Here is a 16,952-nt window from a genome sequence, read left to right on the forward strand (position 1 = left end):
CTTCGCAGAGGTGTTTGAAGAAGGTCTTGGTACATACAAAGGTGCTGAAGCGTCATTACATGTTCCTTCAGATGCCCTACCTCGGTTCTTCAAGCCACGCATTCTGCCATATGCCTTAACAGATGGAGTTACACAAGAAATACAACGATTAAGAAGAGATGGCATCCTTGTTCCAGTAAAAACATCCAGGTGGGCTGCACCTATCGTTCCTGTGGTAAAAAAGGATGGGCGCATTAGAATCTGTGGAGACTTTAGTGTCACCATCAACCCAGTAGCGACAGTGGACAAATATCCAATTCCAAGGATTGAGGACCTGTGGACTGTCCTTGCAGGAGGTGAGAAATTCACCAAATTGGATTTGCGCGACACGTATCAGCAAGTAGTTCTTGATGAGGCCTCCAGAGAGTATGTCACAATTTGGACACACATGGGGTTGTTTCAGTACACCCGCTTGCCTTTTGGAGTCTCGTCAGCTCTTGCTATATTTCAACTTGAGATGGAGAACTTGCTGAAAGGACCACCACATGTGGCCATCTATTTCGACAACATTCTTGTCGCAGGTGCTAATGATGCTGAGCATTTCAACAACCTTCGTGCTGTGCTTCGCAAGCTTCAAGAATCTGGCCTCAAAGTGAAACTCGAAAAGTGTCATTTCTTCATGCCACAAGTGGAGTATCTTGGGCACATCATCAGCAAGGAAGGCCTTTCCCCGAACGTTGACAAGGTGGCTGCCATTCTGCATGCCCCTGTGCCAAAAGACGTCAAAGAACTTCAGAGTTTCTTGGGACTTGTCAATTTTTATCGACGTTTTTTGCCTAATCTTTCTGCACTTCTTTCTCCCCTACACTCTCTTCTTTGTGATGGAAAGAAATGGGAGTGGGGGCAGGACCAGCAAGATGCATTCACAGCCTGCAAACACCTGGTGGCCTCAGCTCCAGTTCTCGTACATTTCCGCCCTGACACGCCTGTGTGCCTCAGCTGTGACGCATCACCTTATAGCATAGGTGCAGTTCTGGCCCACAAAGATGCTGATGGCCGAGAACATCCCATTGCTTTTGCCTCATGGAGCTTGTCAAAACCAGAACGAAATTACAGTCAACTTGACAGGGAGGCCCTGGCACTCGTGTTTGGTGTAGAGCGGTTCCAGCAGTACTTGTGGGGCATACCGTTTGAAGCATACACTGACCACAAGCCACTTCTCGGACTGCTGGGTGCCAACAAGCCTGTCCCTGTGCAAGCATCACCAAGATTAGTCCGGCGGGCTCTCAAGCTACCTGCGTGCAAGTACGCACTTGTATACAAGCCTGGAAGACAGCTTGGCCCTGCTGATGCTCTTAGCAGACTACCACTACCTAACGACAGCACCACACTGCCTGCCCCTGCCGAGATTTTCATGTTGGGGGAGGCCTATCCACGACTTCTTTCACCTGCTGTGGTGGCACGAGCCACCAGGAACGATCCAGTTCTGGGTCACGTTGTGCATTCTGTATTGAAAGGAGAGAGCCTTCCAGCTGGGCCAGAGTGGAACCCTTTCAGCACAAGAAGCTCAGAACTCAGTCTCCATGAAGGCTGCCTACTATGGGGTTCACAAGTAGCGATTCCCAAACCACTGCAGGCCCAAGTTCTTGGAGTACTTCACACCAGTCACCCTGGTATTGAAAAAAGCAAAATGATTGCCAGGAGCCATGTCTGGTGGCCAGGCATAGACAATGACATTGCCAACAGTGTGAAAAGCTGCGCTACGTGTCAGGTTCAACAACGGGCTGCGCAGCCGGTCCCACAGATGCCATGGCCGTTTCCAAAACGACCCTGGTCACGGCTCCACATTGATTTCCGGGGACCATTTCTAGGACACACGTTCTCAGTCATCGTGGATGCTTTCTTGAAGTGGATAGAAGTTTTCGCTGTGTCATCCACATCTGCAGAAGCTACCATTTCTGCCCTGAGAATTGCATTCGCTCAGCATGGCCTCCCTGACGTAAGTTTCTGACAATGGCCCTGCGTTTACCAGTGCACAGTACCTTCAGTTCTTAAAGGGAAGCTGAAACACTTTTCGAAAAAAATGAGTTCTCTGCGGCATTATAGAGTTTTGAGTCCCCTGAACACGAATATCTGGTTCAAAAAGGGCAGAAACAAACGCAAGCGGCTGTTTTTTGATGAAAACGCGCACAAGCGCCTCAGGGCATCGCGTGAACGCCGCTGTTGCCCGTGATTGGTCGGGGCCGCTGTGACGTTATTCGCAGCAGTCGCCGGTCGGCGCCGCCATTTCAGAGCGTAGCACGCTGTTCTGTTCTGGCTTCATAGCTGAGCTGTAAGCATTTACAACTCAGCTATGAGTTGTAAATGCTTACAAATGCTTACAAATTGTAAATACAAGCTCGGGCAGCTTGTATTTTCGCCGTACATGTTCAAATCGACAGCTGATACGGAAAACGATGGCGGCAACGACGATGTAGTGTGTGCCAACAGCGAGAGCGATGTGTGCACCCTCTCGCGCGTTGGGAATTTTAGCTGGTACGTATGTTGTTGTTGTTTTTTTTTTTTTCATGTAGCTGCACGTTTCAATGACGGGAGAAAAATGCGCTAAAGTGTCACTGGGAACATGCTGCTGGAAGAATGCCAAAGCACTAACTTTTCATTAGATTGTAAACACGAGTGCAATTCCGCAATGTCAAGCACCTTGCCGCTGCTTGTCTAAAGTCCCATGGTTTTTTGAGGGCTGATACACGATCACGAACACAAGTGCCGCGTTTCAAAGCGCGCACATGCAGTGCTGCAAGGTACAGTCATGGAAGTTGCTTATCATACACATCCAGAGATGGCCAGAGGTATTATATGTGCAATATTCACACTATGGTTCGACGACTTTGCGATTGTGGCTCGATCAAGAATCGGTATGCGTGCTCTATGCTAGTGTTGACATAAAGATATTAGGCAGTTTTAGCACCGCCATGTGGTAAACACGATAACTGCAACCGTACGTCGAATGTCACTAGGCAAGCCTATACTCCATTTCATACCTCAGGTGCAATGCTGTTGAAGCTACGCACGAAGTCCGGTCACCAAAATTTATTACTGCGCGCGTTTCCGTCTATGCTTCACAGAGTGCCAGCAGCGTTTGCTCGCGCGAGCATGCACGAGAAGCTGCCGCGACAGGCTGCAATTAAAAAATGCCGAAAAGAAAATTTATTTAAAAGAACGTGTTAGCAGCCATATAAATACACGGATTGTTTCTATGGGCAAATTCTTTTTTTTTTTCATTGAGAACTGAGCTTATATATGGAAAATTTTCTCAAAAATCGGGTCAAGCAACACCGAACTTTTTCAAAGTGCGAACTGAGCCACTGCAAGAAGTATCTCAAGCCTCCACAGTGTTGTACCTGATGTATGAAACGGAGTGTAGCAACGCTAGCAACAACGCGTTTCCACATTTGTCGTAAGGCTATCGGGCTATCGCGGAAATGGTCCGAGCACAGCACAGTTGATTTCGTCGGCATGAACTTATCTCTCCTCACCGCACGGACCCACTGCGCTGCAAGCTTCTTGTCATTCGGGAATCTGTGAAACATCACATCGTCTCACCCGCCTGTGTTCGCGCAGCCGAATGCTGCACAGAACGAGGGCATGTTGGGCGCCCTTGGCTGTAGGCACTCAAGCAGCACAGAAGGAAAGAACAGTTTGCGAAAATCGCAAAAGAAAACAAACATGAGCAGCGGCGGCGGCAGATCTCTCATAGCGTCGTTCAGTAATGCGCAGGACGGAAAGAGGCATACCAGCACATGCCAGCACGCCGGTCCGGCAGCTCGGTCCCCGCGAATGACGTCACTCTCGCCAGTTTTCTCTGGCAACCACCTCACCCGGCGCTCCGGGAAGCGATGGGGGCGTGTTCGCGGGGGTGATTTAGAAAGCGATTTCCGCCCCTTATATTAACAAAACGAAAAAAATTTTCGGAACCGTAAATTATTAGGTCTGTTCTTCCCAATCCCAGCAATTGATGGAAATTGAAAACCATTTCAGCTTCCCTTTAACTCGAAACGTAATACACCGCATGCTTGTACCACCGTATCACCCCGCTTCCAACGGTGCAGCAGAACGAGTGGTACAGACTGTAAAGAACAAACTCAAGAAGTCTGGCTATGGCGACTTCAAGACACAGATTTCCAGGTTTTTATTTCATTTTCGGATAACCCCACATGAAGTAACCGGTCGGCCACCATGTGAGCTCCTAAAGGGGAGGATGTTCAAGACTCCTCTGGATGTCCTGCAGCCTAGCCTACAAGCATCGGTGCTATTTAAACAACTGAAACAGACGTTGAATGCTGACAGAGGGTCACGGCAGGCTCCATTACTCCAACCAGGAGATGAAGTGTATGCGAGAAACTTCCGCACAGGTGCACCATGGGCACCTGCCAGTGTTTCAGACGTCAATCCACCGTCGGCCCAGGTTCTTTGTCAAGACGGTTCGACATGGTGCCGACACAATGACCACTTGCACCTTGCGCAGACAGCGCCACTTCGTCCTGCTGGAGCAGAAGCTTCTTCTCAACTGGGGAAACCGCCCACCCATTCTCCAGCCGTCCCGGATGTGCTTCATGAGAGAGAACCAGCTATACATCTCCCAGTTGTACCCAACGTGCTACATGAGGAACAGTCGCCGGAAAGCATATCTGGAAGTAACTGTGCCGTGGAGAACCTTGTCATGGCTGCACCTTGCACTCCACAGTTGCGCCGTAGCACAAGAACTCGAAAACCAGTGGTCAAGTACTCCCCGTAGCATATATCTTAAGAGGGGAGGAGTGACACAATGTTAAAAGTTTCTTAAATGCAGCGCCCCCTGGCAGCCCTGCTTTTTGTGTTGCTGCTGCGCCATGCCTAGCGGGCAATATATAAGGGGCCGCAGTAGTTGCGTTTTGGCAATAAAGATGTGAGTTCGTCACTACTAGGCGTGCTGGCCTGTTTCTTCGGTGGCTGCGCTTCACGGGCCATACTCAATTGTATCAACTATATAAGCGAAAAATTCTCCCTCTGATAGAAGTTCATGAGCCACTTATTAGCGTAAACGGTGACGTCAGCAGACCCTGGTTCACGATTGACGTCAGGAGATTATTGAAAAGAAAGAAGCATCTAAACAAACAAATTGTAGTGATAAATGACAGAAGCAATTTGCATGCTTACACCATTATAGGATTGGAATAAAGCATTCAATAAAAAAAAAAATTATATCACCAGGATCTGCAGAATGTACTCTATAGTAAACCAAAAAAAAAAATTCTAGAGCTTACTTTCACTGAAAAAGGGTGCACGCACCAACATTCCTCTAACTAATCTTTATAAGTCCCCTGTTCCTCCTGAACACCAATCCAATGTTATGAACTCCTACTTTAATTCTGTTTTTACTCAGGAAACCCCACTTCCCACTAGCTTCCTACCAGATTATACTTTTGTCCAAATGGATTCTGTACTAATTACCACTGAAGCAATTATGAAACTTATTGGTAAGCTCAGAGTATGACATTCCCCCAACGGTATCAAAGAGTACTAAACTGGTTTCTGGCAAAGTGTTACAAACTGTTTTTATGCAATCAATTTGTGATAGTTCCATTCCTAAAACTGACAATTGGTGCACTTTATGGCAAATGTCTTTAGTCATATCTCAATGTAAATTTATGCAGGTTTCTCGGAATAGGCAAAACGATACCTATCCCTATTCCCTCAATTCAGTTAGTATTGAGCAAGTTGATTCTTATCGCTACCTTGGAGTAACAATAACTAACAATGTATCCTGGTAAGAACACATACTCAAGCCCGCTGCTGATACTTCCAAGTCCCTCAGCTTCATCAGAAGATCCCTCACTCTTTCTCCCTCTTCCGTTCTTCAGCTAGCCTACAAAACTTTTATCCACACCAGACTTTACTATGCATCCTCCACCTGGAGGCCCCATCAAGCTTATTTAACCAAACTGTTAGAAGCAATTCAGAACCAAGCTTCATGATTTATCACTTCTAAATATAATATGAATATTAGTATCTTAGTATTACTATTAGTAGCGTTGTTTCCTTTTCTATTCTTCGTCTATCTTTTCTTCCTCTTTTCCCTCTTTAGCTTGATGAAGAGTTCCTATTACTTTGTTTGCCCCCGCCTTATGTAATGCCTCCGGGCCTTTAAGGCTTCAATAAATGAAAAAAAATTTAAAAATTACCAATATCAATTCATCCCTTGGCCTTCCATCTTTAGCAACTTTAGCAATGTGCCGCAGGATTACCTGTCTTCATCTTTTTCATAAGATATGCTACAATTTTCTGGAGATTGATGGTGCTCTCCTGCTTCCTCCTAATCATAATTCCTGTAGTTTGCACTGACTCCAAGGCTCTAACAAAGCTTTTAATCAATCACTTCTGCCATCAACTACTGAAGACTGGAAGAAACTTCCAGAGTCTATTGCCAATGAGAGAAATCCCTCAAAATTCAAAGATAGTCTTGCAGCCTTTTTATTACCGAACTGCTTTGCTGTGCTTTTTGTCTTTCCCTTAACAATATTTTTTCTGTGTACAGTTCATGATATATATCATGTCTTTATTTCGGTCCTTTTTGTTCACTGTTGTCGTTTATGTCACATCTTGCACTGCAATGTTTCGTGTTGCCCCCCCTCCCACCCCCCTATGTAATGCCTCACTGGGGGTCTTTAAGGGGGGACACGGTTTTCGCATTGCGAAAAATGGCCAACAAAATAGTTTCTTTCTTTTTTAAATCACATTTTCAGTTTTATAACTCTTTTTCTGTCTCATTCCGAAATATCATCACTGTAAACTACGTAGAAGTGCTCTAAGAAATTTTTAATCAGCTAAGGTAGAGAAAGGTTTCACGAAGATCAAGAAAGAATAGCGTTTTTCAAGCCACATTATCTCTAGAACGGCGCAGCCGAGCGACGCCATCTTGGTCTCGTTGGAAAGTGCATTTCTCAGTCTTGAAATTTGCCCCTTCAACTATCTCTTCCATACTGAAACAAGCACACAAAAAGCAAACTATTGAAGGTCATGCCAGAGTCTGTGATCGGCCACGCCCGCCACGTGACTCCAGCATGGTTCGCCATTGGTCCGGCGCTCGCGTCGTCTGCTCGACTCTTTGCACCTCGCAAGTCTGGACGTCTCCACTCGCTGTAAATGGACGCTACATGGACATCGCAGTAGCGTGGCCGATTCCCACATTTGTGGACGTCTCAGACCCGTGGCTAGGTATTTCGCGCATATGAGTTTCCGACTCGGTCTTTAAGCACATCGCGCGCGGACATCTCGGACCCTCGCCTAAGCATTTTGTGCATCGGCACTTTCACTGCATGACTAAGTACATTGAGCATCGACTCCTTGAGCCCGCGTCGAAGCATTTCATGCGTCAGCACCTCGGAATGCGCGACTAAGCACATCAAGTGTCAACTCTTCGAGGCCGCGGCTAGTAATTTTGCTCATCAGCACCTCGGATTGCACTACTAAGCACATTGAGTGTCGACTACTCGAGCCCATGACTAGGCATTTCACACATTGGCACTTTGGACTGTGCAGCTAGGTACTTCCCACGTGAGCACCTTGAACTGCATGACTGAGCATGTCGAGCGTCGACTCCTTGTATCTGTGGATAGGCATTTCACACATCGGCACCTCGGACCCGCAAACAAGTATACTGCGCATTTCCTCTATTATCATATTGCCCCAATAGCTTATAACAATATCTATCATAGCACCCTTTCATAAAGAGAACCTCATCGTGAGCTCTGTTCACTAGGCCCCTTGGGCTGGCACAGACACCTGGCTGCAAAAGTGATCGAGGCATCCTACAAAAGTAAAATTCTGGAAAGCACCTAGCACCTGCATATCTATCACTGGCTCTCTGATCCTAAGTTCCACAGCCATTGTCAGGTGAAGATGACTTGGAAGGCTACTGACACTGAGAGCCTTAATTCAGTAACATGGTCAATTCTACCAAAAGAAAAAAGTGCCTCACTGATTGTACTGGAGACTGCTATCAATGAGGCAGCCTGCAGGTACAACACTGGAACTATATTCATGTCCACACAGAGTTCTGCACCTCACTTGGTTTGAAACCCAGGCACCATGCTCTTTGTAGGGCAGCAGCAAAGAACGCCATACAAAAAGAAAAGGGGTTGTGGGGAACGAAGGCACACGAGACCAGAGGCCATATGTACAAGAAACCCCACATCACACAAAACACCCGAAAGACTACAAATTTGGGGCCTTTTAGAGAACAGAAGTGAGGGTGAAACTTTGAGAGCTGTTTTCTCAAAACTGTTTTTTTGCCTTTCTGCACAGTTTTTGGAGCTGATTTCTTTGTTACCGTTTAGCATATTTTGACTCCATCTTTTTTTGTCACGTTGCATGGGCCACAGTGCAGGTCCTGACAGTCTCGCTTTCTTATCTTGACTTTTTATAAATTCATGATATGGCTATTGGTCTACCTTGAAAGTGTGCTTGATGTGAACCTAACATAGGAAGTGACACTCCAAAAAATTTGTGTTGCAAAAAAAAAAGAAATAATGTCACATACCTCAGCATGCATTTAGCTATGCAGTCTACTTAACAAGCCTTCTGTCATGTTTTTTAATTTCCCCAGGCTCTCCAGAAAGTTCAAGAGAGAAAAATTCTGCTCAATAAAATTCAATAAAATGTTCTCAAGATATCCCTCTAGAACTGTTATGGAAGCATCAGGGAGACATTCTAAACATTTGTGCTAATTTTCATCAAAATCCATGAAGAAATAAGGAAGTTGATTTTCAAAGTAAAGTGGAGGAGGATGATGATATTACTTCGCATATATAATGCTACTGAAAGAAGGCCCTCACTAAATCAAAACATCCATGAGGAAAACAGCTGAGTGAATAGAAAAGGACATGGACAGAATCATTAGTTGCAGTCAAGCTAGCTTCCTCTCCTGCAATTTCCTCCCTCTATATTGGCACCTTGCGAGGCACACAATGAGAAAAATGGCTGATTTTAGGCAAATGCTAAGCACACATCTGGAAATGCAAAGTCTGCGGCAGTGAATGTGATTCTTACGGCACTGCATTCATTTAGATGTTGCATGCCCAAACTGAGTTTTTCTGCAGAATGTCCCACATTGACTGTACAATACGAGAAGATGATGGTGCAGCCTCCACAACCAGCCGAGAAAGAGAATGATGAGACACTGCTATTCTCACCTTGGCAGCTTCAATCATGCGGGCAGTGGCATCGGCGAGGACCTTGGCGGCTGCTAGGAGCCGCTTCTGCTGGTCTGAGTCTGGCTCGGCTTGAGCTTCACCCTTGATGGCCTGGATCAGCTGGGCTGTGGCTCGCGCCAGAACCTGCACAGCATTCAACGCAGACATAGTAGTTCTGCGGAAACCCGTAAGGTGGAGAGAAGTAATGAATAAAGGGAAAATCAGACATCCACCTGTTCGTACCAATTGCCACAAAGGAAACCCATACGGATTCCTCGAAAGAAAAGCCTCAGTGTTGAAGAAAAATTCGTCCTGGTCCGGAACCAGAACGAATTTTTCTTCAACTCTGAGGCTTTTCTTTCGAGGAATCCGTATGGGTTTCCTTTGTGGCAATTGGTACGAACAGGTGGATGTCTGATTTTCCCTTTATTCAGCATTCGACTTAGCGAGCACATACTTGGCCCCTACAACACATCGCATCACAAACCTCGACATGAGGAACAGCGCCGGGATGAAGTGAACAGAGAGGACTGCCAACAAAAAATGTTAGCCCAGTGCAGAAGAAACGTGCTGCACCTATTTGGGCTGGTTGGTACACACGTGAACCAACTGCAAGTGCATTTGTAATAAAAATGTTCGCCCTAAATAAAGATGTACTTTTCAATATCAGCACACTTTAGCTTTCTCTCAGATGCAAGAAACTTCGTTCAGGTCTCCTCAAACATTATATAGCATGGGTACTTGAGCTTCACACATATGTTCAAACAAGAATGACAAGGATGGCCACAAAGCCTCTCTTAAGATCTTTCTTGCACTGCTGTGCCTGCATGCCTGCTCCGTGGCACGATGTACGTGCCAGGAACATCCAAGGTGGCCCTTTACCTGCTTGCCTTGCATTTCTCCTGAAGGTCCCTAGATCTGCTTTTACCAAGTATTGACAAGCATAGCCATTTTCCCCTAAATTCATCTGATCGTGACACCTGCATTCTGACATATTTAAGCTAACAAATATAGTTTTACATTGTTGAACCCATAACAAAATTTGAACAAAGGAAGCATGTGGTGGATTGACACAGTATTGAAGAATATTTTTGTGTTCTTCTCTCACTGAGGTTGGACGATAGTAGGGAAGACCACAGTGGATGACAGCACTGCAAATGCCACTTCAAAGAAAGCTTATCTGGTGGACTCGTATCTTTTAGCATCACAGTGTGCATGCTGCCGCACTTAGGCCCGTCAAGGCCCCTGCCCACCTTCGCCTGTCGCACCATCTCGGGTGCATCCCCAGTGCTGGAGAAAAGCCGGTCAGTGGCATCCAGAATGGTGTCCAGCGCACCGTCCTGTGCCACAGTAGCCCGCGCACGCCGCTCCGGTGCCCCTCGGATCAGCAACAGCAGCTCCTCTAGGGCCCGGCTCACTTGCGCAGCCGCAGCCCGCAGATCTGACAGGAGGGGTTCCTGACGGGTCGCATCCTCGCAACTGGCCACAATGGCATCGACACTCTTGCCAACCTCCTTCGAGGCTTCCGTCAGCTGCTCCTGGCAGCTCGGACTTGTGATAGTTGGTGCCACTATCTGTAATAAACGCACCACCACTGGGTCAAGCATGAGAGTTTGAAACTAAGTTGGTCGGTTTTCATTTGACAAGGAAAACAGCACAGATAACAAGAGCAAATGCAGCAGTCTGTTTTGCTTGTACCCTATCTCTCTTTTCTAGTCATCTACACTGTTCGCCACGTTGAATATAGTGCGAGTACCTTCACAATGCAACCAGGCCACATAGCTTCAGTAATAACAACCGATCACGCCCTATCAAGCCCCACATGTGCCCCATCTCATCCTCCACTAGATTCCCCAGGACAATAACATTCGACATCTGACACAAATTATAAGTAGCGGTGGTGTTCATATGCTCGAGCAACTGCTAGTTTTAGGTATTAGTGACTTAGGTTCACATCATTTCCCCTTAGTCCAGTCTAGCAGCTGCAGTGCCCACTTCCTACATTTATTGTCAAGACGCATCATGCCATTACGCATGTCCTGTTTTGATGTGACACAGTTATACATGTAGCCAGTGATATGATTTGCCTGGTTTAAAGCAATACACTCCCAAAATGACTGTCACAACAGCTGTTGATGGCAACCAAAGTACTGCCATGGCTGTGTTCCTCTAGCTCATGCGGCTATTGTTATTGAAGGGTTGTTATTGAAGGTCCACTTCAAGTTTCAAACATGAACATCGAACGGATTCACAGAATTGATGGGTCATCTGAGAATAAGTATCAACCGGTAATATTTAGGTTATTAGACGGCAGAGACAACACCAGGATACTTAAAAGCTGTTTGGCGCTTAAGGGCACAGACTACAGTACTTCAGAAGACTTCTCTCCTAGAGTGCAATCCCTCAAAAAAAAAAGCTCTGGGCGAGTACAGTAGACAACAGATCAAAGGGACACAGAGTAGCCTCGTCGTTTGACAAAGTAAAAATCAACGGCAAATTATTTCGATGGGATGATGCACTGAGCAAGACGGTGCCTGCAGTGCCGCCAAAATGACCCAAACTACCACTCTAGCAATGGCACCACGGGTTTCAGTCTCGAACTGAGGCCAAATATGTCTACAATACCGGCCGATTATAACTTATTTTCTGTTATGAGCATTAATTCAAGAAGCATTGCGAATAAATGTGACGAACTTGAAAGCCTTCTTTTGACATATGATCCGGGTTTAGTTGCGATAACTGAAATGTGGCTGAGCGATAACATGCCTGATGCTGATCTAAGACGCACAGAATTATTCACCACAATCGTCGCTCAAGAGGGGGAGGTGTTACAATCGTTTTAAAAAATGAAAATTTTTTTCTCGCTTGTGCCTCACAGTACCAATGTAGAAATGGTATGGGTTTCCGTTCAGTTACGTCACTGCAACATTTTTATCAGTGGAATGTATAGGCCGCCCAATGCTGATATCACTGTCATTTAATCGCTATGCGATTTTTTACAAGAACACAGTAAACAATTTAGGTACATCATTATGTGTGGAGACTTTAACCTGCCAATGATAAACTGGGACCTTTTGTGTACTGAGCCATCAAGTATGCACACTGAATCGCTACTGGATTTAGCCTTCTCTTTTAATCCTAAACAGATTGTACATGAGCCAACACATGCTCAGCCAAACTCAAGTGCACTTCTCAACCTAGTGTTTGTCTCATCTGTTGTCGGCGAATGCGAGTTTACGGTCGAAATTCTGCCTGGCATATCGGACCACGCAACAGTACTTTTTAGGAGCGAACTACATAGAATTCAGACAAGCGAGGAACCTAAAGAACATTTAGATTTCAATAATGCTCAAGACGAAAGTTTGCTTGATTTTCTGGAAAGGGAGTATGATGATTTTTCACGGAAACATACATCTGGCTTTGCTACCATTAATGCGTTGTGGTTACAATTTAAAAATGCCGTACACCAATGCATCAAGGAATATGTGCCAAAAAAAAGTACAAAAAGAAGAATACGCGTCAACCCGTGAATCACTCGTGAGATCATTCAAATGAAATGTTGCATGAAGTCGAGGTTTTGACGGAAGCCCGTCTGGTGTTGCATGAAATGTTGCATAAAACAACTTTCATGTTCAAGTGTCAGCCATTGCAAAATTAGTTTGCAAACTCTTTGCAACAGAGATGCATGAGAAAATAAAGTCAACCAAACACCACTTTTTCAATGTCAAGGTCTAAATGTTCCTAAGAACAGACCAGCGTAAGTTTTGGTTGTACATTACAGGAAGTAAAGCCATTACAAGAAAGATACAGATCAAAGATACACTGTCACTGATAGCTCCGTCATTGCTAAAACTTTCAATACATGCTTTTCCTCTGTCTTTCTGGCGGGTAATACACAGCTCGTCAATTTCAATAGGCCAGGTATTGACGTTCCAGAGCTTGCTGTCAGTAAGGAGGGTGTATTCGCTGCTTTGCTTCATTTACATACAAAAAAATTTGTGGGCCCGAATCGTATATCAAACGCCTTCCTTTTACAGATATGCTGAATGGTGTTCAAAGCACCCTGGCGTCATATAGAACGAAAGTTTACTGAAAGGGGAGCTTCCCATGGACTGGAAATTGGCTAAAGTAATCCCGATTCACATATCCGGCAATACATTTTCTGTACCTGACTACCGACCGGTCTCACTTTTATGCACCTCGCGCAAAGTACTCAAGCACTTAATCTACAAGCATCTAAGCACCCATCTAGAAGACAGAAACTTCTTTTCCGAGAGGCAACATGGGTTTTGGCGTGCCCTATCAAGTGTTACACAATTGTTCCACACAACTAATGACCTAATGGCAGCACTAGACAAAGGAGGGCAAGTTTATATAACCTTTTTAGATTTCCAAAAAGCCTTCGATCGTGTATCTCATCCCAACTTAATGATTAAACTTGGATTTCTTCTTCAAACTAAATAGCTTCTTCAATAATGGCTTGACTCCGATTTACCTAAGAGAAAGCAAAATGCTCGCATCAGGCTCACCACGTGCACCCGTCCTCTCAGGCAAGGTTCAGTCCTTGGGCCACTTCGCTTCTTAATTTACCTAAACGTTCTAGCACCAGTGTGTTGCCATTTATTTGCAGACGACTGTGTTGTCTACTTGAATATTCAGTCAGCTGAAGATAAACTAATACTATTGGATGATTACCTAAAAGCCATTGACAACTGGTGCCAGAAAATGCAGATGAGCCTTAATATTTCAATGTGCACATACATGTCATTAACAAGAAAGAGGAATCCACTAAAACACACACACACCATAAACAATGTTGCAATTACGAGAGTTGACAAATACAAATACCTTCATGTGATCATACACAAAACACTGAACTGGAATGCTCACATTAAATGCATAGCATCAGCAGCATTATATAAATTATGGTTACTAAGGCACTGTTTGAAACATGCTACAAATAAAACAAAACTTGTCGCTTACACATCCTTAGTGAGACCGATACTTGAATACGCTGATGTCGTTTGGGACCCGCATTCTAAGACAAATATTGCCCTTGTTGAAAGTGTAGAGAAATGCAATTTGTTTTATTTATAATGCCTACAACTGAAATACATCTGTTAGTGAACTCCAAATTCGATCAGGCCTTCCAACACTTGACTCACGCCGTAAATTGAATGATGTATAACATGGTGAACAATCACACAAAACTGGAATTTGATAAATACACACAGTCAAACAAATCAAGACACAGGAGACGTAAGCATGAAGAGAGTATTCTAATACCACAATCACGAACTTCGGTGTACCACTTTTCGTTTTTCCCACGAACTATCGCCTAGTGGAATTCACTTCCATAAGAAGTAATAAATTTAGCTAGCGTTGAATCATTTTTAGCTGCCCTTCCTGACCAAGTGTAATATATCAGACTTGCTACACCAATTTCTTTGTGTCATATAAACGGTGCACACTATGTGTGGTCTTACTATTTTCATAGCCATTTTCCTTTTTTCAGTACACTCATCTAATAATTTGTGTCCCCCTCCCTTTTTTTTTTGTAATGTAGTTATCATAGAACCTTTGCTTTTCATTACGCGCACATATTTTCGGATTCTTATTTGAAAGTGATGTTGATTTTGTGTTCGAAAACCTTCTTGCTCTTTATGCTTTTTGCTCTTGGTATTTTTTTATTTCTTTTTATTTATTTATTTATTTATTTATTTATTTTGCTATTTTGCTCTGAAATGTATGTATCTCTGCTTAATGTAAGGCTATTACTTCGTTGTTAACCCCTCCTGCCCTAGCTGCCAGTAGCCAAAGGGCAGCTGGCAGTATTATACTTTATTTATTTATTTGTACATGTGTTCACAGTGGACATTTTAAACATGGAACTATTGCTTAGGCTTATAATATGATCTAAGTCAAACACACTCGTTTGCCCCATGGCAGTCACCAGAACTGTTATCAGGACACGCAAAATTTGTTCAACTGCAAAAGCAATTCGAATTTACCAAAACTTCACTAATAACAAGTACAACAAAAGTCAGTACTGGCCTGAACTTTCAAAATGAAGGCTTTTTGATGCCCATCCAAAGCAGCAGAGCGCAGCCCTGGCCCAACGATTTACCCAGTAATGTTAGGGGCCTGCTGTATATCATGGTGACATGTAGCATGCCAGGATATGCAAGCTTATGTCCCACCCGCGGTGGTTATACAGTCAACATCCTATTTTTTTACTCCCATGGGCTGCAAAAACATCTGAAAAATCAGACACGCTTAAAAAATTAATAAATGCCTCTTGCTGCCACAAAGACCTCAAATTGGAACAGGGCACGTCCAAAATAGCTCTAAAAGGCAGGCCAATACATCTATTAGGTGTATAGCTGCCCGTACTGTGACAGGAGACAGGAAGTGCACACGTGTATAATTAGTACAACAGTGTCTCGTGACAGTGACCCCCTTTCATGTTGCATGGTATTGGGGCAATGTGATACCTTTCCTGGATGTGACGAGGTATTGTGCAGATTTCTTGGGTTCATGTTGTTGCGGCTTGGATGCCCAAAGTTTGTAGGACCTGCCACCCCGTGCGAGACTGCACAAATCTTTGTTGTTGCGAGACGTGAAGGGCTTCTGTGAGTTCGCTGAGGGTGTTGTGTAACCCGTGCCAATTTCTCAGTGAATGTACTTGTCGCCAGGCGGAGAGCAGTCTTTAAAGACATCCTCAAGAGCGTGTCTGCCTGTTTCGTCTCAGACTGTATGAGATGGTAGTAGGGTAGGCTGTATGTAATTCTGCTCACCACCAGCCTTCGGACAAGTCGGAGGGTGTCCCCTTACTTTATGCCTCTGTTCTTGGATGTTACGTGGGATATCATGAGCAATATCACCTTGACACTGGTTTTGAGGAGTGTAAGGGTGTGGGTGGCCCGCTGGTTAGACTGCAGCCACATGCGCAGCACCCTGAGCCATGGCTTCTCTGGTACGAGGCTAACATAACATGGATTTTAACCTACACTCTGGCAGGAGGAGCATGATGACCCAGTACATAGTGAAAACATTCAGGTTCCAAACCACCGCCCTTTTTACAGATGCTGCCATGTCTGGGATGAAGATAAGGATGCAGTGGCAGTGGTCTGTGACTGCCGAGGACATGTTACCTTCACTGCATCGATCCGCCCCTGCACGATCACGGAAGCCGAAGAGCTGGCATCGCGTTAGCCATCCGCAAAGGCCAACAGATGAACAAATCATTGACAATCCTCATAGGTTCTCAGTAGGCCCGTCACAACTTCCTACAGGGGAGAATCGGAAGAGCTGCTGCACAAGTCATTAGCCCCAATGCCAAAGGAGGACACTGAGGACCTCACCACCCAAACCATCATCTAGATACTGAGCTACGCTGGCCTCACAGGTAACCTGCAAGCCAAGAGAGCAGCTCAACATGCCGACTGCAGAGAACCCGGACGCGTGTTTCTATTTACGCCCGACCCCAGTGCTCGAGCGCTGCACCGTCATGCGCCATCCGCGGGTACCATGTTTCTAGGTACGTTTTCACCGAAGAGCCACGGCACACACCCTAGAGCCTTCTAAGTATTTGGTTTTACGTTCCTAGCTGTGCTGGGTACGCAGTCTGCTTGGCCCAGCCCGCATTTACAGACTTTAGACAGTGTAGGCAAGTTTTATTTTAAATGCGTAAGCATTTCCATGCTTATCCAACAAGAAAACTGTCCCTCCATCCGTCCCATA

At 45.1% G+C, this 16,952-nt stretch overlaps 1 protein-coding gene across 4 annotated transcripts in view; it reads right to left on the minus strand.

Moving 5' to 3' along the window:
- rhea (Talin_middle and talin-RS domain-containing protein rhea) overlaps positions 1–16,952 on the minus strand; it is a 408,423-nt gene that overhangs the window by 225,691 nt on the left and 165,780 nt on the right. For all 4 annotated transcript variants that reach the window (XM_065450432.2, XM_065450447.2, XM_065450440.2 and 1 more), the window contains exons 22-23: positions 10,463–10,783; positions 9,210–9,353 (exon numbers count right to left, since the gene is read on the minus strand). In XM_065450432.2, the coding sequence (XP_065306504.2) occupies positions 9,210–9,353; positions 10,463–10,783 (465 nt within the window). The remainder of the gene's footprint in view (positions 1–9,209; positions 9,354–10,462; positions 10,784–16,952) is intronic.

This window comes from Dermacentor albipictus, chromosome 4, assembly GCF_038994185.2.
Source record: "Dermacentor albipictus isolate Rhodes 1998 colony chromosome 4, USDA_Dalb.pri_finalv2, whole genome shotgun sequence".
Lineage (NCBI taxonomy): Eukaryota > Metazoa > Arthropoda > Arachnida > Ixodida > Ixodidae > Dermacentor > Dermacentor albipictus.